The sequence below is a fragment of the Dasypus novemcinctus genome, chromosome 9 (genome assembly GCF_030445035.2).
Source record: "Dasypus novemcinctus isolate mDasNov1 chromosome 9, mDasNov1.1.hap2, whole genome shotgun sequence".
Lineage (NCBI taxonomy): Eukaryota > Metazoa > Chordata > Mammalia > Cingulata > Dasypodidae > Dasypus > Dasypus novemcinctus.
In genome coordinates, this window is record NC_080681.1 from 32,557,610 (window position 1) to 32,579,234 (window position 21,625).

At 36.6% G+C, this 21,625-nt stretch overlaps 1 protein-coding gene across 1 annotated transcript; it reads right to left on the reverse strand.

The window, feature by feature from the left end:
• Positions 1-232: 232 nt before the first annotated feature.
• DR1 (down-regulator of transcription 1) lies at positions 233-20,155 on the reverse strand. The gene is made up of 3 exons (XM_004451016.4): positions 19,150-20,155; positions 11,618-11,781; positions 233-2,589 (listed from the first exon to the last, which is right to left on the reverse strand). The coding sequence occupies exons 1-3, from the start codon at positions 19,367-19,369 to the stop codon at positions 2,443-2,445; spliced, it is 531 nt and encodes a 176-aa protein (XP_004451073.1). The 5' UTR covers positions 19,370-20,155; the 3' UTR covers positions 233-2,442.
• Between the last annotated feature and the right edge of the window lie 1,470 nt (positions 20,156-21,625).

Here is a 21,625-nt window from a genome sequence, read left to right on the forward strand (position 1 = left end):
TCTGGGGAGGAAAAAGATAGTGATTCAATAAGAATAAGAGAGGAGATTCTGAGGTACTCATAATCCTCTTTCTTGAGCTGTGAGCTGGTAATATTAACATGTTTAATTTGCAAAAACTCTCATTTGTGACTCTTGTGTGTATGGTATATGCAGTTTTGAAAACTGGTGCCTTTTCAACCCTTATCAATCTGTTAATCTGCAGAAAAAGAGAAATATTCAAGGGATAAGAAAATACTAAACAATAACTTTATTTTTCAAGAACCCTGGAGAGTTTCTCTCTTCAAAAGATTCTTAAAATGTCAGTATCTGACAGAATAGTGACTTTTTAATGCTAGAAAATAAGCTAAAAACAAAACACTGCTTAATTAGTCTTGTTATAATTGGATCCTAGGTCTGTAAATTACAAAAATACATGTAAAAACACATTTTCTGGAATAATATTAAACGAGGGAGAAAGGCAGGTATTACATACCAAATGACCAAGATGCCTTTTGGGCCTAAGATTTTTTAAGCTAGTCAAAATGGTAATAATAGAAATCTCCTGCCATTAATCTGCAAATATCCCATTAAATATAAAAACAATTTATAAAACACATCAGAATTTTATTGCTTGGAGAATACAGCATATGAAATCACAAGAATGTCAAAATGAAAAGTCACTAGGCTTTGAACATATAATACATTACCAGATGCAGTAAAATATTAATTAACCTGAACTCTGCATCAGAAAAAAAAGAAACATGTGGAAAAATCTAAGCTGTTTACTTAAGAAACAGATACACTTAAAATAGAAAGTGTAAGGATATTACAGTACAAATTAGAAAAGCCAACACGTATTAACTTATTATTTCTCTAAACTAGACTACCTTTGGTACTGAAACCTTTTAAAAAACAATTCCTTCTATCCTGTCCAATGCATGGATGGGTACAGTATCCATGAAGTAACTTCAACTTAAACATTTAGTAAAACAAACCTTTTTGTTGAAAGGGGGAAATATATTTAATAAGTGTATGATAATATTTCACTTGTTCTAAAACTGCAAAATATGAGCATTAAGAAATCTAATACTTGTAAACTTCACTTATTTAGCTCTCCAATTAAAATTGGAATCCTGGCAGCCACAATCTATTTTTTTGGCTTGGTGAAATTTAAAGGATTTGGCAATAGACATAGGAATTTAGATTATTTCATACTATCATAACTGACTTTTCCTTTCTGCTCCTGAAATATGAGCAATATGCCACTTCTTCAACACATTGGATTCCCATTACAATCACTATCATATTTTATTTACTGGAACCAAATCAAAACTTCTCCCCTTTAACTAGCAGGTTAAAATTAACTATGTTTTATATAGGGCTGATCAGTTCTGACATGTTTTCTTAAGCAAAACAAAACCAATAATTTTTTTTGCTATTGCTCAATTATGACGAGGAGACGATACCATTTCAAAGGGTAGCAATGGACTCTCTAGGTTATCTAGTCAAGAAAATGTAAAAGTAATGCTAAAAACAAACAAAGCATAATCTATAAGTTAAATTAAAAAAAAAATCCATCTTTTATAGCAAGCATACTCATTAACTTTCATTTCTTTCTCCCAGCAAAGGTTTGGATATTTATAAACCTCAGTTAAACCAATGAAGCCCAAACAGTTATCACAAGTTCCATCTATATATTTGAATAATATGTTCATGGAAGGACGATTATTGAACTGGAGTGAAATAGTAAGAATCATAACAATCCTCAAAATTGGGCGGTCTTTGAAATGTAATAGTGTAGCTCAAGATGAATTATGCCATAATAAAACTGTAGCTTTTACCAACACACGAAATAAAAAGTCAAAACCAAAACCCACCAAATTTATATAACTACTCTTTCCTTATTTTGTGAATTTTTTAAACATATATCTGAGCATGTAATTTATTGCCTACATGTAAACTCATTTTAAAAGACAAAAAATTCAGATACTATAGAACTGAACTCTTCGTTTTTTCACTAACCTGATCCAATGTCTACCACATCACACACCCACCCACTGAATAATTTAAAATTCCCAATTTTTAGTTTAGTTAAAAGGGCAGAGTAAATGCAAATGCAGATTTAGAGCTTCTGTATAAATTTCACTATATTTTTATAAACTTGAAGTTTTCTGTAACACTGTTTATTGATCAAATAAAGGACTCACTGCTATCTAAAATTTCATAGACACCATTAAAAATTCAAAATTGATATTATTCTGAACCTTAAATTTTCAATAGTTCAAAGAGACAGTTTTTACATGTATAGCACACAATAGATGAAATTTAACAGCAGACATCCCTAGAATACCAATAGCAAGTCCACCAAAGATGCATACAAAATTACAGATAAGCATTTCTTTCACTGTTTTGTTGTGCATGGAAAAACATTTATAGAAGAAATAGAAACTCAGCTGGTGAATTTCAGATATCATCATCATCATCTTCATCCTGAGAAGATCCTGCCTGATTGGACGCACTGGCTGAGGCAGCAGCAAGCTGAGCTTGTTGGGCAGCTTGCTGCATTTGAAGCCATTCCTGCTGGGCTAATTCTGCTTGTTGCTGTCTAGCCTAAACATCAAAAACAAAATAACAAGTAACTTTTAAAACATTGTAACACACACAGTTTGCTTAAATGTATATGAAGCCAATTATAGAATTAATTATTACCAAACTTGGACATTTTCCAATTACTATACAATTGCTGTACATTTGGAGAAAACTATCTTTATAAGAAAATACAGGCAGAGATTGCCTAGGAGTTTCCAAAACTTGGTTCTCTTATAGAGGATTTCTTTTTATGCCATGTAACTTATGATCTTTGGTTCAACTGAAGAAGCTGAAAAAGTTGACAAAATCACAGTATTCTTTCTTTGGCTCTTTTTCTTGTGCCTCTTCCTTTCTTTTAATTAGATTCTTCTGTCCCCTCAAGTATATATTTGTGGTTTAAAAATTTTTACAGTACAGTACCTCTAATTCTTAGAGAAAAAGTACTACACATAAATATAAGTTACCTTGATATTCCTTTTGAGTTTCTATCACAATTCCTTACCCTATATATACATCTTATTATATATCTTTCCTCCTTTCTCTCTCTATACACACACATATGTGTAGATATGCATGTGTATATACACATGTGCACACAAAGACACACACACTTCCCACATACACACTAGTGAAAAGATAACTAAATAAGACTGAATTTTAGTAAATGGAATTATTAAAATCCATTCATTTGATATATTCTCTACTAAAATTACCACAGGATTTTTAGAAACCAAGCTGCACACCTATGCATTATATGCACTGTTGCAATCACTAAAGTGCCTTCTCAATTTTATTTCATCCATTAACAAGTAAGCCACACCTAGCAGGGTAAAATGAACCTGTTCTTGAAAGGATCATAATCTCCCATTAGATTCTGCCAATACAATGCTGTTTCTCCCTCTCTGTCTTTTATTAGAATTGTTGCTTAAGTCTAGCTCATACCCTCCTTTATGCGTGGCTAATTCATAATTACCCTTTAAAACACAAACTAGGAAGTCTTTCTTGACACTTTCAGGTCATATTTTGTGTCCTACTTTAGATAACCAGAATTTTCTCTATGATTTCCTATACCTAACCATTTTGTTTTATAATTATCTGAATATAAAAGAGTATATTTATTTTCCACCAGACTTGAGGATAGACTGCTTTCATAACTACTGCTACATTCCCAACACAAAAGTCCACAGTATTTTCTGAATGAATGTTTTACGGGAAAATAGCAGTGCTTGGCAAAACCTCTAATATTAACATTTTACCATGTTTTCTTAATATACCATCATAAATCTATTATACAAACATTTCTAGAGAGAATTCTAATCAAGTCGCTCATTATTCTACTTTAAAAGCAAAACATTTAATTGTTACAAGTTAAGTCCGAATTTCCCTCCAGGTTATTGCCTTCCCTAACCTTTCTAATCTTTTTTTCCTAACATGTAACTTGTGCTCCAGGAAAAAACCCTACAGTACAAAATATTTCCCAAATATAGACCATACTTTCTCATCATGCTGATATTCACTCCATTGGAAATTTCCCATTTTTTCCCTACTAAAATTCTATTCTTCCTTCAAAGTCAAACTGAAATACTATTTTCTTCATTAAATATCCTAATTCCTTCCTTTTCAGTCAGGGTCTAGTCAGGAGCTAGAAATTTCACTGATTATGTGAAAAAGAAAGAGTTTAATATAAAGGATTGTTAACCAAATATAAAGTTGTTAACTAGGCAACTGAAAAGACAAGAAAAGAATACTAAGCAATCACAGAAGTAGCAACTATAGAAGACAGTCACCCCCATTGACTAAGGGAACAAGGAAAAGGCTGAAAGTTTTAAAACTTAGAAGCTTAGAGGAGGAACCCCAAGGAGCTGAAATTCAGAACTCTGAGGAGGAGGCACAGATTGGCTGGCTCTGAGCTTGGATGAGGGCTCCGAGGGTTGGGACCCAAACCTCTGAGGAGGTACACATTCAGTCTGGTTCTATAAGTATTAGACAAACTACCAACTGGATTTAGTTCTTGCTAATAGGAAAAAACTGTTGAAGCCAGGGTCAAGAAGTATTGTTAGGTTGCCCAAAGGAATTGGAAGTCAAGTGGAGCAAAAGAAAAGAGCAGTCCTTTCTTCCTCCTCCAATCTTGCAATCTCCCTCCAGGCAGGGGAAACTAACTGGGAGTCAGCTAGCAAAGCAGAAATGTGGTTTGCAGGAGTACTAGTCTCTGCGTCACAAAGCAGAGCATAGAAAAGTGGGTTTCAAGCTGAGAGACAACTGCTTAGTAACTGGGACCGTCCTGTATCCCAAAAATCTGATGTGGGTGGACCTCTTTATACCTTCCACATGAAATTAGTCTGCCTCATAGAACAGTTGTCAGTGTACCTATGTTATATATTCCCTATAAGACATTATATTCTAAAGAACAAGAATGATATAGTCCTCATCTTTGCACACTTGCAGCACTATATATATCTTTTATATAGTAGGAACTCACATGTTAATTGAATTTTGACTTAAAAGAGATTGATCTAAGTGTGGGAATGGTGGGGGGTGGGGGAATGGTAGCAGTGTGGTGATAGTGAAGTAAAAGAAGAAATGTTACTACCCTGAGGAAAGGCTAACCAACCAACCATAGCATCCAAGACTAATAGAAAGTAGTCTATGTTAAACGTTATATTTTAAAACTCAGGAAGAATAAGGATCGAAGGGAAAAACATCACTGAATTTGGTAATTAGGATGTCTATGTAATAAGGGCAGAAGCTGAATAACAAGGAGCAAGGAAAAGTGGCATACATTTTCAAAAGATGGTAGCATAGGTGATCATAGCAAAAGACAGAAAAAAAATATGAGTAAATAAACCTTTTAGAGTAAACAAAAATATTTTTGGTTTGAGAACTTAGAAACCAAGTATTATCTCTAATAACAATTTTTATTCATTTTTATAAAGAAATAAGGAAAATAATATTATTCTAACCCAAATAGTTTAAAGTAGACTAAAAGTGCTTCATTAAAAACATTAAAAATTCATAAGAAAATTGTAGGGGGAAGCAGATGTGGCTCAAGTGATTTGGCTCCCGTCTACCATTTGGGAGGTCCAGGGTTTGAACCTGGGGCCTCCTGGTGAAGGCAAGCTGGTCCGCGCAGCTAGCTGGCCCAAGCAGAGAGCTGCCCCGCACAGGAGTGCTGGCTTAGCAAGGTGACACAACAAAAAGAGACTCCTACAGAGGAGAGACAATAAGAGACGCAGCAGACCAGGGAGCTGAAGTAGTGCAAGAGATTGAGCACCTCTCTCCCATTCTGGAAGGTCCCAGGATCAGTTCCTGGTGCCACCTAGAGAAAAGACAAGCAGACACAGAAGAACGCACATAGGGAATGGACACAGGGAGCAGACAATGGGGGGTGTAGAAATAAATAAATAAATCTTTTTTTAAAAAAAAAACAAAGAAAGAAAATTGCAGGGCAAACCAAATATGTGAATTTAATCAAGAATGCCTACTCTGTGGTCTAATCAACTATAAACAGTATGGTATGCATAACTGTTTTGTTAACTCTCAACTTCTCAAAAATAAAATAAAAAATAAAATAAAATTTTAGAACTTCAGTAATATTTATTCTAATTCTCTCCCCCTGCTTTGCCTCCTACTCAATTCATTGAAAATATTTTTCTTCTAAAATAGGGGTGTGGAAGAGAGGGAAGTAGGCATATACTTCCTAATTCACTTTTCCTTTTCATATTTTCATTTTGTTTAAGATTTTCACTCATACATACTAAAATTACTTATGTATAATTTACTTATATAAAGTTAATTTTTAAAAAATTTATTTATTTTAATGAAACTTTAGATTACATAAATGTTACATTAAAAAAATAGGGGATTCCTATATGGCCCACCCCCTTCCCTTCCCACACTTTCCCACATTAACAACATCACTCATTAGTGTGGTACACTTGTTACAATTGATGAACACATATTGAATCATTGCCACTAACTGTGGATGGTACTTTACATCATAGTTTACACTCTGTCCTGTGCAATTTTATAAGTTATAACAAAATATGTAATGTCCTGTATCCATCATTACAATGTCATGCAGAACAATTCCAATGTCCTGAAAATGCACCCTTTATACCTATTTTTCCCTTTCTCTCCCCTCAGAATTTCTGGTGGCCACTGCCTCCACATCAATGACAAAAGTTCTTCCATTGCTAGAATAACAATAAGTCTAGAGTAGAATAATACGACTTATACACAGAAAACTGTACAACATCGTTAAAGGAAATTAAAGAAGACCTAAATAAATGGAAGAATATTCCCTGTTCATGGATAGGAAGATTAAACATCATTAAGATGGCTATCCTACCCAAATTGATTTACAGATTTAATGTAATTCCAATAAAAATTATTACAGCATTTTTTACTGAACTGGAAAAACTAACTATGAAATTTATTTGGAAGGGCAAGGGGCCCTGAATAGCCAAAGACATACTGAAAAAGAAAAATTAAGTTGGAGGAATCACACTATCTGACTGTAAAACAAAGCTTCAGTGGTCAAAACTGCATGGTATTGGCACAAGAACAGACATACTGACCAATGGAATAGAACTGAGAGTTCTGATATAGATCCTCGCATATACGGTCAACTGATAGTCGACAAGGCCATTAAGCCCACTCAACTGAGAGAGAATGGCCCCTTCAACAAACGATGCTTAGAGAACTAGATATCCATAGTCAAAAGAATGGGAGAAGATCACTATCTCATGCCCTATACAAAAATTAATTCAAGATGGATCAAAGATCTAAATATAAAAGTTGAGACCATAAATATCCTGGAAGATAACGTAGGGAAGCATCTACAAGATCTTGTAGTAGGAAATGGTTTCATAAACTTTACACCCAAAGCATGAGCCACAAAAGAAAAAATAGATAAATGGGACCTCCTCAAAATAAACTTTTGCACTTTAAAGGAGTTTGTCAAGACAGTGAAAAGGCAGCCTACTCAATGGGAGAAAATATTTGGTAACCATCTATCCAATAGAAGCTTAATATCCAGCATGTATAAAGAAATCCTACATCTCGAAAATAAAAAGACAAACAATCCATTTAAAAAACAGGCAAGTGATTTGAATAGCACTTCTCCAAAGAAGAAGTACAAATGGCTAAAAAGCACATGAAAAGATGCTCAGCATCACTAGCTATTAGGGAAATGTAAATCAAAACTACAATGAGATATCATATACCCATTAGACTGGCAGCTACTAAAAAAACAGAGAACTACAGGGTTGGAGAGGATGTGGAGGAAAGGGAACACTTATCCACTGCTGGTGGGAATGAAGAATGGTGCAGCCTTTGTGGAGGATAGTACCCTATGATTCAGCAATCCCACTGTTAGCTATATAGCTATATATACAGAATCGAAAGCAGGGACACGAACAGATATATATGTACACCAACGTTCATAGCAGCATTATTCACCATTGTCAAAAGTTGGAAGCAACCCAAATGTCCATCAACAGATGAATGGATAAGCAAATTGTGGTATATATATATGTACATACAATGGAATATTACTCAGCTGTAAGAAGGAATGCAGTATTAATATGTGGGATAACATGGATGAATCTTGAAGACCTTATGTTGAGTGAAGCCAGCCAGGCACTGAAGGACAAATACTACATGACCTCACTGATATGAATTTAAGCAAATTGAGCAGACTCACAGAGCTAGAATCTGGAAGATAGGTTTACAGGATGCAGAAAGGGAGTAGAGGTTTTTGCCCATATGGGCAAAATCTATGATAAGGTGGAAGGGTATAGTTGTGCAGTGGATGGGTGTGACAGTGGTGCACTGATCTACTGTGTTCAGTGGTGCTGGTCTGTGAGGGGGCTAGGGTGGGGAAGTTAGGCTGGACTATCGATGGATCTGGGGAAAGAGTTGGGGTAAGGAGCAGGTGAACTCTGGGGATTTGCAGGTCTGTGGTTAAAGCTACAATGTTGGTATGTTCTTTTGGCAAATATGGCAGGGGAGGATTACTGGTGTATGGTGTTCAATGTGGGGGATTTCATACAGGACAGGGTGTACCTGGGGTAGGCTTCTAGGGAATATGTAAGTGCTCATCTTGTCATAGTGTGTTATATCTGTGGGTGGTGACCCACATAACAAAGAAAATATTAAACTCCCATTCTGGGAGTCATGCTATGTTCTCACTAAGAGGGACAAGAGTCTCCCAAGACATAGGCAGTGAAAACAGACCAATGTATCAAGCCCTCAGTATTACTGCAAGTAACTATGAATCTTATTTTTCAAAAATTGAGACTTAGTGGTTACAATAGGTCTTGAAGGGAGGGGGAGGGAGGAATAGAAGAGATGGAACACAGGGCATTTTTAGGGCACTGGAATTGTTCTGCATGATCTCACAATAATGGATACAGACCATTTTAATTTTTGTTAAAATTTATAAAAGCATACGGTCCAAAATGTAAATCACAATGTAAATCATTGACCATGGTCAGCAGCAATGCTTCAATATTTGTACATCAATTGTAACAAATGTACCATCCATATGTAAAATGTTATTAATAGGGGAGAAGGGAAAAGGGGGAGGTCGTTGGGTATATGGAAACCCCCTATATTCTCTATGTGACTTTTCTGTAACCTAAAGCTTCTTTAAAGATAAAATGAAAAACAAACAAACAAACAAACAAACAAAAAACAGTTAATTTTAATCTCAGTGTATTAATGGGCTTTCCCCCTTTCAAATATTTGCTGCCAGCAATAAAAGATGAACTCAAATGAGGCTGCCATTGTGCTAATATTTAAAATAAAGTCTAAAAAATGAAAAGAAAGTGATAAAAAAGATGTTATATTTACTCATCAGTTCCTTTCATATTAAAATGTAAGTTTTTTGGATTCTACGAAAGAAGTACTAGTAGCTGTTGTAAATTTTCTCTCTCTGCTGGTCTTCCTCCTAAGAGCAAAGAAACACTAGGGGATTTTTACCCATAGGCCAGAGTAAGATATAAAGGAGATAAAGAAGAGGAATAAAAAACAAACGACAAGGATAGAGAGGTGAACACAAATGTGGTAGGCAGTCAATTATTTGTTTATCTCTTTACCCTGGCAAGGATAAAGCAAGCTCTACTTAAAAGCTCCATAATAAATTTAAGCAGGTGAACTGGTAGCTAGAGCATTAGCCTGGTTTTGGAGAAGGGGCAAAGATCTTAGAATCAGAAGGCATGAGTTTGAATGTAGGCTCCAATGCTGCCTACCTATATGAACTTACCTGATTTAAATCAGTCTTTCCTAGTAGACTAAGCTCCATAATGATAGGAACCATGCCTCTTTTGTTGACTGTTCTAAGTCTAGTACCTAGCAAATGCCTGGTAAATAGTGAGGACTTCAATAAATATCTATAGAACAAACAAATGAATGATCTCATGCAAGTTTCTCTACCTGTTTCTTAATATGTATACTAGTGATAATGAAGTTTTTATATTTCATAAAACCCTGCAAGGTATGTCAAGTATCTAGCAGAACATCTTTCATTGAATTAGTTTAGGGTAACCCACAATAGCAGAAAATCAACAAGTAGTTATTAATGTCTTTTTAAAAAGCTTCATTCCTCCTTTGGTACCTCATATTCATATAGATTATAATATGGATTAACATAGTTTGCATGTGTTCATATCTGGTTCAAAAGCTTTTTCTTTTTAGTACCTATCTCATAGGTTGTTGTGAGGAATGAATGAGATAATACAGGAAAATTACTTGGCAATATGCTTAACATGTGGTAAGAACTCAATAAATGTCAGAAAACTTTTCTTATCAGTTTAAATGGTATCTGGTATCTAATGCCTAATAACGCTCAAACTCATATGCTTTTTGACATAAACTGAACTGATTATTTTGGTTCCAAAGAAATCAGCTTTGGTGGAGATGACCTAAAATGATACTTCTCAGTTCAAATAGTTACTACAGTATCTGGTAGGCAATCTCATTTCTTCTATTCACCCAAAACTGCCTTAAAATTTCAAATGAAAGGCCAGAACTTGGTAAGGAAAAAAATGGCCTCACCATTTCCTCCCTTTTTTTTTTTAAGAAAAGGGGGGATATTAGTACTTGAGGGCTAATATTTTATAGAGTAGGCATTAAAACTGTAGCAAGCAAGAAAAAACAAGAGTTTTTTCCTTTTTCCGTTACATGGGCCTTTTATTTATTTATTTTTAAAGATTAGAGTGTATTAAAGGTTTATTAGGAAAGTGGATGTGGCTCAGGCGATTGGGCTCCCATCTACCATGAAGGGTCCCAGGTTTGATTCCTGGGGCCTCTTGGTGAAAAGCAAGCTGGCTTGTGCAGCGGGGAGAGCTGGCACAACAAGATGATGCAACAGAAAGAGACACAGAGGAGAGACAGTGAAAGACACAACAAACCAGGGAACTGAGGTGGCTCAGGTAATTGAGTGCCTCTCTCCCACATTGGAAGGTCCTGGGATCGATTCCCAGTGCCTTTAAAGTGAAGATGAGAGAGAAGAAAAGCAGACACAGAAAAATGCACAGCGAACAGACACAGAGAGGAGACAGCGAGCTCCAGTGGTGGAGGGGGCTAGGAATAAATAAATAAATCTTTTTTTTTAAAGGTATATTAAAGAATTGAATTTAACTACAAAGTAGATGTTAATCATATTTTCAGTGAATGACACTCATCATAAAATTTGATACAATATTTTCTCACCAGTCCATCATTTTAAATATTAAGATATTTAGGTATACTATTCATACTTTTAAGTGGTAATTGTGTCTAAAAAAAAAAACCAAAGTAAAATCTCAGTAGTTATTTGGGGTTGCTCTCTTAAGAAAACACATTGCTGCAAATATTTACTTTTAAATAAACCACAGTCAAACAGAACAGATCTAAACATTAAATTCTATGATAAAGCGTTCAGCCAGAGAAAGAGAATCCTCTGGATAAGTACAATGATTTAGGAAATGATTTCAGAAACCGGTATGATTTCTGTTACCAAATAGGATAGGATTCTGATTAAAATAATTAAAAATGCATTACTTACTTTTGCAAATAATTCCTGTTGCTGTCTCAATAATTCTTCTTCAGGAATGCCAAGGTTTTCCAAACGAGAACTGGCCTTTCTTCTTTTCATTGCTACTGTCTTGCATTCTTGTAAGACTTCTTTCACTTCACTGATATAAGAGCCAAAGCCCAAACTTTCTAGTGCTGGGGGGAAATATAAAAATATGAAAGAATGATAAAACATAGCCTTACCTACACCTATGTAACATAATGTTTTTGTGGGGTATGGGGGGGGGTGGAATGCAGGGGGGAGAGTAAGGTTGTTGTTTTCTAATAATTTTACCTATTTTAGAGTTGTACAGCAATTATCTGAGTGCTAAGAAAAACTATCTTATCAACTTGCTAATATACTGCAAATCAGTTCAACCTTAGAAACATTTCAAGGCACAAGCCTTCACTTTTTCTTTCTAATTTTTAAAAGACCAAAGCACTTCCTGTGAGGAAAAAAAAGGTTCAACGTTAGCACGTCTGGTTTTAAGTAAGGAAAACATTTTTTTCTATACCACTCATGGTAAATAAAAAATCATTAAGACACTTTCTCAAAGAATACAAAAAAAAAAAACAAATATCTGGAATAATAACATATTTTGTGCTATTTGGCTTGGGAAAGGTAGGCTGGTAACTCCTGCTCTACTAAATTTCAAATGGATAGAATGAAAGAACAGATAAGCTTATCTTTTGTCCCATATAACAACAGGAAGCTATTTTTAGCAAAGATACTCAAATTGCCAAGTTTAGGACATACTGATCGAAATAAGTCATGAAATTCAGCATTTAGAGCCAGCCAACAGGTTTCCCTTAAAAATGAAACTTTTTCACAGAAAGCCCTCTAGAAACATTTTCAAGTAATATATCAGAAAAACCGGGGAGGAAAGAAGACTACAAGAACAGAATAAGCATTAACAAAAAATTCTCTCCCTTTATTTTTTCACACTTAGAAAGAAAATTTTACAAGAAAAATAGTGCATTCTCTAATTGCCTTCTATAATCCAGAAAGACAAGGCAAAAAATTTCCCTTTGGTTCATAGTATTTAAAATTGTATTTTAATTGTCTATAGTTTCCTTTATAAGGAAACTTATATCAGTTTCTGATATTCCCAAGACATATTATATTCTGAGCCAGTGGTGAAATACAGGTAGGTGAGAAACAATCAATTCTAACTTCAAACACCCTTCAGTTCCGCTCTTCTGAGAGAATACCAAACATACATTTACAAATTCACATTCCCATGTAAGCTGTGGTTTTTAAGACATTCTGAATGATTTACAATTTGATTTCAAATGTTTAAACTGTTTTCATCAATGTGATGTCAGAAAGTATAGAGTACTATTACTTAATGTTTAAGTAAATTCAACAAACACATCCTGCCCCCAAATCTTCAGTAAGTACTGTATATCAAATTAACCACCACATAATTCTTGGCCTCAAGGAACTTAGTTATAATGGAAAAATAAGTGAAGATTAGGCAGCCTGCATTTTTTACTTGAGTTGTCAGACTGATTTAAGTGTCAATGCCAGAAGCCAAAGTTTCTGTTTTATCTTCTCTCTTTTCAAGGGCACAAGCAGAGTAGTGTAATTAAATAATATTTACTAGAGGCACACAAATTACCTATATCAAAAAGGAAGGGGAGCAGATGTAACTCAAGCAGCTGAGCACCTGCTTCCCACATGGGAGGTCCCGGGTTCAATTCCCGGTGCCTCCTAAAAGACAAAACAAAACAAAAAAACTACCTTTAACCACGGAAGGCTTGAGCAAAAAAAAAAAAAAAAAAAATACATACAATAAAACTCACCTTTAAAAATATTTAAGATTGGGAACAATACTTTCAAAAACTTTGTAAGTTGGGCAGCAGACTTGGCCCAGTGGTTAGGGCGTCCGTCTACCACATGGGAGGTCCGCAGTTCAAACCCCGGGCCTCCTTGACCTGTGTGGAGCTGGCCCATGCGCAGTGTTGATGCGCGCAAGGAGTGCCCTGCCACGCAGGGGTGTCCTCTGCGTAGGGGAGCCCCACACGCAAGGAGTGTGCCCATAAGGAGAGCCGCCCAGCGTGAAAGAAAGTGCAGCCTGCCCAGGAATGGTGCCGCACACACGGAGAAATGACACAACAAGATGACGCAACAAAAAGAAACACAGAGTCCCATGCTGCTGACAACAACAGAAGCAGACAAAGAAGATGCAGCAAACAGACACAAAGAACACATAACCGGGGTCAGGAGGGAAGGGGAGAGAAATAAATAAATAAATCTTAAAAAAAAAAGCAAGTAAGTTCAATGTTAATATTTCAATATTATTCCAAAAGCTACTATGTATAAGTACTGTATTCCCAATAAAATGGCTCAAGAAGAGCAGCTGTTAATTTAATTTCAAAACTGCCTTGATTTTAATCTCAATTTTAAAGACATTTTGGTTGCTAGATATCAATAATTGGGTTACAGTATCTTCTAAACAAAGAGATATTTTACATCATTTGTTACCATGTAGAAGTAATCATTCCCATTTTACACAAAGGAGATTTTTTTAGAGGATGAGATAAATACCTCTAAGCAAGGCTGCCACCCATGGTGTTGAGGGCACAAGAGTACCATATCTAAGGGATGGGGGCATTCACATTGAAAACGTCATGGATTTGTATGTTTACTGTGTCATTTTTCTGGCAGATGGTAGTAAAGGTTTTTAAGAAAAGGGTGCCTTTTAAAAATTTGTACTAAGGAATCTACCTGATGGACTGTTGATGGCCCAGGCTCTAAAGAAGCTCAGAGTAAAAGCCAAAAAAGAAAACTAATTAAAAAAACAACACAAAAGTGGTAAAACAAACACATATCACTTGTTCCCCAGGTCTGTCGCCACCTATTTAAAACTATAATCTGAAAAGGCCTTTGTATAGAACTACATACACATGCACAGAAGTGCACATAAAATGGATGAAAGCTTCATAAGGTAAGTGGATTTTATCAGTGTCAATATCCTGGTTTTTATGTTATTCTATGGTTATGCAGGATGGTACCATGGGGAAAAATGTATGAAGGTTTATGGTACCTTTCCTTACTCTTTTTTGCAACTTCCCAAGACTCTTAATGATTTCACAATAAAAAGTTAAAAAAACATTAACTAAAATTTGAATTTCAAAATCTATTAGATACAAAGTTATTTTTTTAAAAAAGAAAAAGAACAAAAGAAAGGCCAAGGTATAACAGACAAAAATTACTTAGGATGTATTTCAAATTGAAAGATACATTAACAATACAACATAGCCAGCCACTCCTAGGGGGGAGGGGGGAAGGTAAATGCTTCCCCCAGCAAGAGTCATCTTAAAACAGGTTTATTTTACAAGAAGTATATACTCTTGAAAAGTTTAGTTATAACATGAATTTGTGTGAATTACATTATACTTCAAATACCTAAAGCAAGTTTCCCATTTTAAAAATAGTATGATATCCTTGTAAAAAAATATAAAACAGCATTCTCCAATTTCTCTCATTTCTTTGTTAAGTAAATTAGTTCACTCAAAATACATTAAGAGAGGGAGTGAATGTATTTCAAGCAGTTGAGCACCTGTTTCCCACATGGGAAGTCCTGGTTCGGTTCCCAGTATCTCCTAAAAACAAATAAAAAAACAAACAACAAGCAAACAAATGATAAAACCAACTCAGGGGAGCTGATGTGGCTCAGTGATTGAGCGTCAGCTTCTTATATATGAGGTCCCAGGTTCAACCCCCAGCCCCAGTACCTCCAAATATATACATATATGTGTACATACACACATTAAGAGGATGTACGCCAACCTGGCTTCTTGGGTCATTAACCTGGCCAAGGTTTCTGAAGACCCTTAAGAAACTTGTCCTCCATAGTAGCACTATTCCTGGGAATCTGGGACAAAAATGAAAGTCTGATGGCAGAGAAGGAATCAAAATATCATTTATCTTCAAAGCCTTAGCAGTATCTAGTACAATGCCAAATACATAGTAGTATTCAATAAATAACTATTAGGCAACAGAAGGAAATCCAAAAGATACATCAATTTTAAGGAAAATATTAGGTGATAAATTATGGAATGCAAATTTTAATGTGTCACAGAAAAATATCTGCATGATTATTTAGGCAAAACAATATCTCATTCAGATCTCCTGATTTCAAAACTACCTAACATCCATTTCCCAAAATAGGCTACGGTTTAGTCTTTAGAGCAAAGCTACTCTAAGTGTGGTACATAAGCAAGCAGAGCCAGAACTGCTTGTATTGGTCTGTAATGAGTTAAGTATGGAAATTCAAAGTAAGCATTTAAGAAGTTTCACAGCAATTCGACAGAGTAATCTTGTGTCTATTGAATTTGGCAATTAAAAGAAAATTGAATTTTTATGTCTCTTTTTCATCCTCTAGTAATCCATTTTTATTGTATTTCACAAAAGTACTAATGTGAGAGGGACTGGAACAACAAAAAACCCTTCACCATAGATAGCTTAGAATAGCTCAACTGCTAAAGAAACTACCACAGAGACCTTTACAAACTCTCACTACTTTCAGTTACTTATCTCATAAATGTGGGGGGAAAATGTAGCAAGAGATCAAAACTACAGGAAGAAATTATTATCACACATAATATTCTTATTTGTACTTTGACTTTGCAAATGGCATCATGATATGTTAACTATAACAAGCATTAAGCTTTATTTTTTAATCAGTACCACTACAAATTTTTATAATTATATAATGTAACCCATTTCATATAAGGTTCTCAACCCCAACTGATTCTCAACAATGTCAAGTTGCACCAGAAACCACTAAGTGTTATTTATACACAGATGGGGAAACCTTAGTTGACACATTTGCCTAAGGCCAAAGAATTTCTAGTGTAACTTGCAGCTCTTTAGTCTCAATGTCAATTCTTCCCACAATGCAACAAAACATGTTAAACTCACTCAATGTGTTCACAGAAAACATTAACAAAATAAAAAGAGCATCTCATATAGCTTAGAATTATCCCTATTCATGAAGATCACAGTACCAAGTCTATTGCTTTTAACTCAAACAAAACACTTAGAAAAATTAAAAACAATTAAAACTAATTTCACAGGTTTACTGGCGGTAACATTCTTTCAACTTTAACTTGCATTTTACAGAACTGCCCCAGAATGCTTAATTTGCTGACAAGGTAAAGCAAGATAAGTGAACAGTGAAATGTCCTGAAGCAAACTCTAGTTAATTAAACTTATTATTAAAAATCCAAACTTTAATATATGAAAATCATACCACTTTAATCAATGCTGACAGAAGAGTGCAAAAAATATCATATCTACCATGATTTCCCAAAAGTTAGTCTGGAAAAACACAGCTTAAACACCTAAAATATACACACCTTAAATATTTCCCGTAAAAGTCTGTAACCCATTCAAAGCAAAAATTATTTAAAATGATTAGGCAATTAATGAGATTATAAATGTATAAATCTACTCCTCAAATTGGGGAGAATTCCTGGGCAAAAATGTGGTTCCTCAGCCATATCATAGCAATGCCACCAGAAAAAATGATAAATTTATAAGACTACACCAGGTCTACACTTGATTTTAAAAAGTTAATAAGTATCCCAGCACAAAAAGGAAAATGCTTTTTCACTGTAACTTTCTCTGACTCATACATTAAACTGAATTTAGCAATTCCAAAGTTGAACTATTTAGCATACTGCTTACTACAGCTGCCCTTTTATTCCATCATGTCAATCACAAATCTAAATATATCCCAGAATAGAAAAACTCTTCCCAAGAAGAAAGATTGTAATGCGTTGTTAGATTTTTTTTTGAAAGATTCCCACTTCTGTAGTGTAAACAAATGTTTGTTTAGACAGGTCCTGTTGAAATATTTTTCAATTTTCATTAGAAAGGCAATGTTGATAAAGAGTCCTTTTTCTTCTTTATGAATTATAAAAGGAAATTATAGTTATCTGTGCTGGATAATCCTGTGAAAGGACTGTATGGTAGCATCGCACCACAAGAGGAAAAATAGACAACTTGGCATTCATTTTACCTGATATACAGCACACCAAAAAGTAGAAAAAACTAAAATTACTAGCTTTAAAAATCAAATATGCTTCTTCCTAGGGATTTTTTTCTGTATAGACTGAAATGGCAGGATATATTTCAAATGAGCCTTCAGTACATCAGTAAAGATCAAAAATGAATCATTTAATCCTTTTGTCAATATTGATGGTAAAATAATGGAAATGTTAAATACGAGCAGATGTGTTCTCTACTTCAGCATAACAGGAAAGTTGCCTTTTAAAAAGTTAACCTATAAAAACAACAAAAAAAGTGAAGTTATACAAGGTGTTGTTAATACGACAGTATATGGGAACTCTATTTTATGCATGATTTTTCTGTAAATCTAATTCTCTAATTAAAGAAAAAGTTAAGTGATAAAAATGAAATGGTAGACAACCATCTGCCTACCAAAATGATTAAAATTAATCGTAGCTTTTTTCCAGACTTCTAAAGCAATCAAAAGATTGTAAGAATTTAGATTATTACAAAAGGCAAGTTATCACCTCAAACTGAATGCAACTTTTTGCGTAAGAGTACAATGTAACCATTACAGAAGTGTTTGCCAAAACATTATGACATTATGCCTCCTGATCTCTGAAACCATCAAAATATGGTCCTCCAAACTCCTCTTATCGGACTAAATGCTTTCCAAGATAAGAGAGAAGAAACTTAAAACTTCCACAAATGCTGTTCCATAAAAGTGTAATCATAGACATCTAACAGGGAATGGCAGCAGGAAAGGACAGGGAAATGTTCCATGAAAAAAAATCTCTCACAACCTTTCACACCAAGCTTTTAGTCACATTCAAACATATCTCCATAGAACAAAGCAGGCTACACAAAAACAAACAAAAAAGAAAGAAAGAAATTAAAAGAGCATTCACTTTTCTTACAGAAGAGAACTGGAGTGCTTTGGTAACTTATTAATGAACATGCGGCTACCAAACCATTTTTAAAGCTGAAAACATAAGCCCTTTATTCAACATCAATAAACTTTACAATGTTGAACACATTCCTGTTGGGAAGTTTTTAATTCATGTGTTCAGAATATCAATCTCTTCCTCTACAACGGTGAAAGATGTGCTGTTTTCACTCCTGTTTTAAGTTCCTCTGTCTCAACTTTAACTTTCTAAAGGAGAAACAACTTTCCCAGGGGTTCCCTTCTCGGTTCTCATTACCTAGGTTCAACTACGGTGAGCCAATTGTTGTTGCTTGGGCTTACCTGGTTGTAAATTGAGACCACTGCTAGTACTTTATCTTTTGGGGCTGTGAAATGGCCTAAAAGCTTACGATCCTTACTTGCATTCGCTGGATGAAAAGTACCACAAGGTGCCAACAGGGATTTTCTTAGGGCACAAGCGGTGTGTTTTTTGCATTTACCAGTGAAGAGCAACGAAGGTTTTGACCCGAACTGGTCATGCAACTAGCACACTGCCCCCGGACCCTCGTTTAAACTAACTCTCACACATGCGACTTACCTTGTATGACATGCTCTGGTGAGATGGTCTTCTTTTCCGATTTGTTGCAAATCTCATTGGCTTCAGAAGATATGAGGTGAATGAATTCAGTGCAGCAGTTCACCACCAGCTCCCGGGCATCGTTGGCCACCCGGACATTGGGCAGAGTCTCTTTGATCATCTTATTGATCGCAGCTCGGGGTATAGTGAGATCATCATCGTTGCCAGATGAAGAAGCCATCGTACCTTCCGATTTCTCGCGCCCCGACTTTTTAAAAAATCTCCCGGCTCTGCTCCACTGCTCCACGTAATTTCTCAAAAGGTCGCCCTCGGAGAGTGACCCCAGGGGCACACAGAAAAGGGTGCAGAAAATAAGGGGAGGGGAGGAGCTGGCTCGAGAGGGCGGTGAACACCAGAGTATGTGAGAGATTTAGGGCGAGGCTGGGAGGAAAGTCGGGGGCTGAGGATTCTGAGGACGGCACAGCCCCGGCTGGGGAAGGGAAAGCTCGGCGTGGTCCGGAAATTTGAGCGGCTGGGGAACCACCTTCGTGTCTGCTCAGAGGGGCGGACGTTGTCGCCTAACCAACCGCCCCCAACGGCGCCGGAGCAGAGGCAAGATCCAGGGGTACGGGCTTCGCCGCGGTACCGGGCGGACACCCAGCGGGCTCGGCTCTACAGAGCCCGAGCCCCCGCCACCGCCAGCAGCCGTTGCTGCCGCCTCTGCCAAACCATCCTTCAGACACCGGCGCCGCCGCCTCACAACATGTCGGCCGCAGCCGCTGCTGAAACCGCGGCGGCCGCCTGGGTACGAATACTGGCAGAGTCAGGCACAGGGAGAATGTCAGTGGCGGCCCCCGTGGCCGTTTAGCTCGAACGCAGATCGTGGAAGCCGAAGCAGCAGCAACGGCGGAGCCTCCTGAGGCCAGGGAAGAAGGTTTGCTGAGAGGCGCTCCCGACACCCCTTGCGCCACCGGAAGCCTCGGCCCCCACAAGCTTCCCCCTCCCTCCCAGACCGACTTCCGGGTGTGGCTGCCGCCCTCCCCCAGCACGCCGGCGGGAACCGCCTGTCCTCGCCGCCAGCAGCTTCCGCCTACTGCCCGCTCGGCACGCGCCCGGGCATCTCGTCCTTCACTGGGGTAGCTGCTGGGCGAGCGCGCGCCTCCCGGTACGGGGAGCCGTGGGCTCACGCCTGCTCCGGGACTGGGGCATCCGACGGAAAGTGGGGTAGGGGTGGGGTGAGGCCCCGAAGTGCTCCCCCCCAGTCGTCTTTGGGGACAAAGGAGCTCTGGATTTCGTTAAAAGAACTCTTTGCTTTTCGTTAAGAAGAAGGATTTGGGCTTGAAGGGGAGAGGAATGGGGCCTGGGCTCGGTAGTGAGGATGTGGGGAAGGCAGAACGTAGTGTGCCGGAACCGTCCGAGGGAAAGCTTTTGAGGCGATGTAATAGATCTTATTCGAATCAAAGTTCTCTGTGGCTCTTCCACCCACTTTCTCGCTTTATGGAAAAGGAAACATTCAGAGAAGAGACTTGGCCTATCACTACTTGAGGATAAGCCAGATATCAGAGGTCACGCCCACTGTAGTGGAAATACATAGCGTACAATGAGCCACGTTCCGATTTCGCCGTTTTTCATGGTGTATTGCACGCTGGCTTCTGAAGGTAATTAATATGTGTTAGAGCATCTTAAGCAACACCGATTTTTGCTTATCTACACAGGTGTCAAGTTCTTCACAAAAATTATTATTTTTTAAAACTGAATTTGTTTTCCTGTCATTTGAAAGAAGAGGCTACATTAAAAATAGTGGGATGTTGCAATTTCTGTAAAGCAAATGAGATACTATTTAAGTCAGTTTTGGAAATTTAGTTAATCACATACTTTGTTCTTGGTACATTGGGCAGCAGCTGGTTTATTTGAAATAGTTTTTTAAAATGTTCTGTTTCATTCTAAAAACCCTAGATGTGACACCTTGAAGGGACCTTATGTTTATTCCTTTTTTCATTTAGTATTTTCTCCTGGACATTTGCCAGTTCTTTCATTTCTAATGTGTAGACACTTTCTTTTCAGTGCTAGTAAGTTTAGTCAAAACAAAATTTCTTTAAAATATTTTAAAATTTTCTTCAAAATAGGAGTGTGAAAGTGTTGGCTCATAGGTAACGTCTTTATAAAATGCTTTTTATAATTCAATTTACTGTTGGTTTAAAGAGTTATTATGTCATCTAAATGTGCCCTTATATTAATCTTACAAATGATGGCCTTATTAATTTTATCCGTCTTAGAAGGCTGGCCAGCACAAATTCCCCAGAGTTGTCATATTGTCACTGGCCCAAATTTTGTTGATCCTGAAAAAATGTAATATAATAATAATGGTACTTTTTTCATATAACTCTTACGCTATGTAGACTTAGAAGATTTTGCTATTTAGATCAGTAGAGCACCCATTTTAAGTTGTTTTTCCAGTAATAGTTTATTATCACAGGCATAATAAGCATGGAATATG

Bases quoted from the DNA above. Each gene is read 5' to 3' on its own strand.
- DR1 (XM_004451016.4), bottom strand. From the start codon at position 19,369: ATGGCTTCTTCATCTGGCAACGATGATGATCTCACTATACCCCGAGCT. The intron at 11,782-19,149 runs GTAAGTCGCATG...ATTTCCCCCCAG, and splicing joins ACCAGAGCATGTCATACAAG to CACTAGAAAGTTTGGGCTTT. The intron at 2,590-11,617 runs GTAAGTAATGCA...TTTGATGTTTAG, and splicing joins AACAGGAATTATTTGCAAAA to GCTAGACAGCAACAAGCAGA.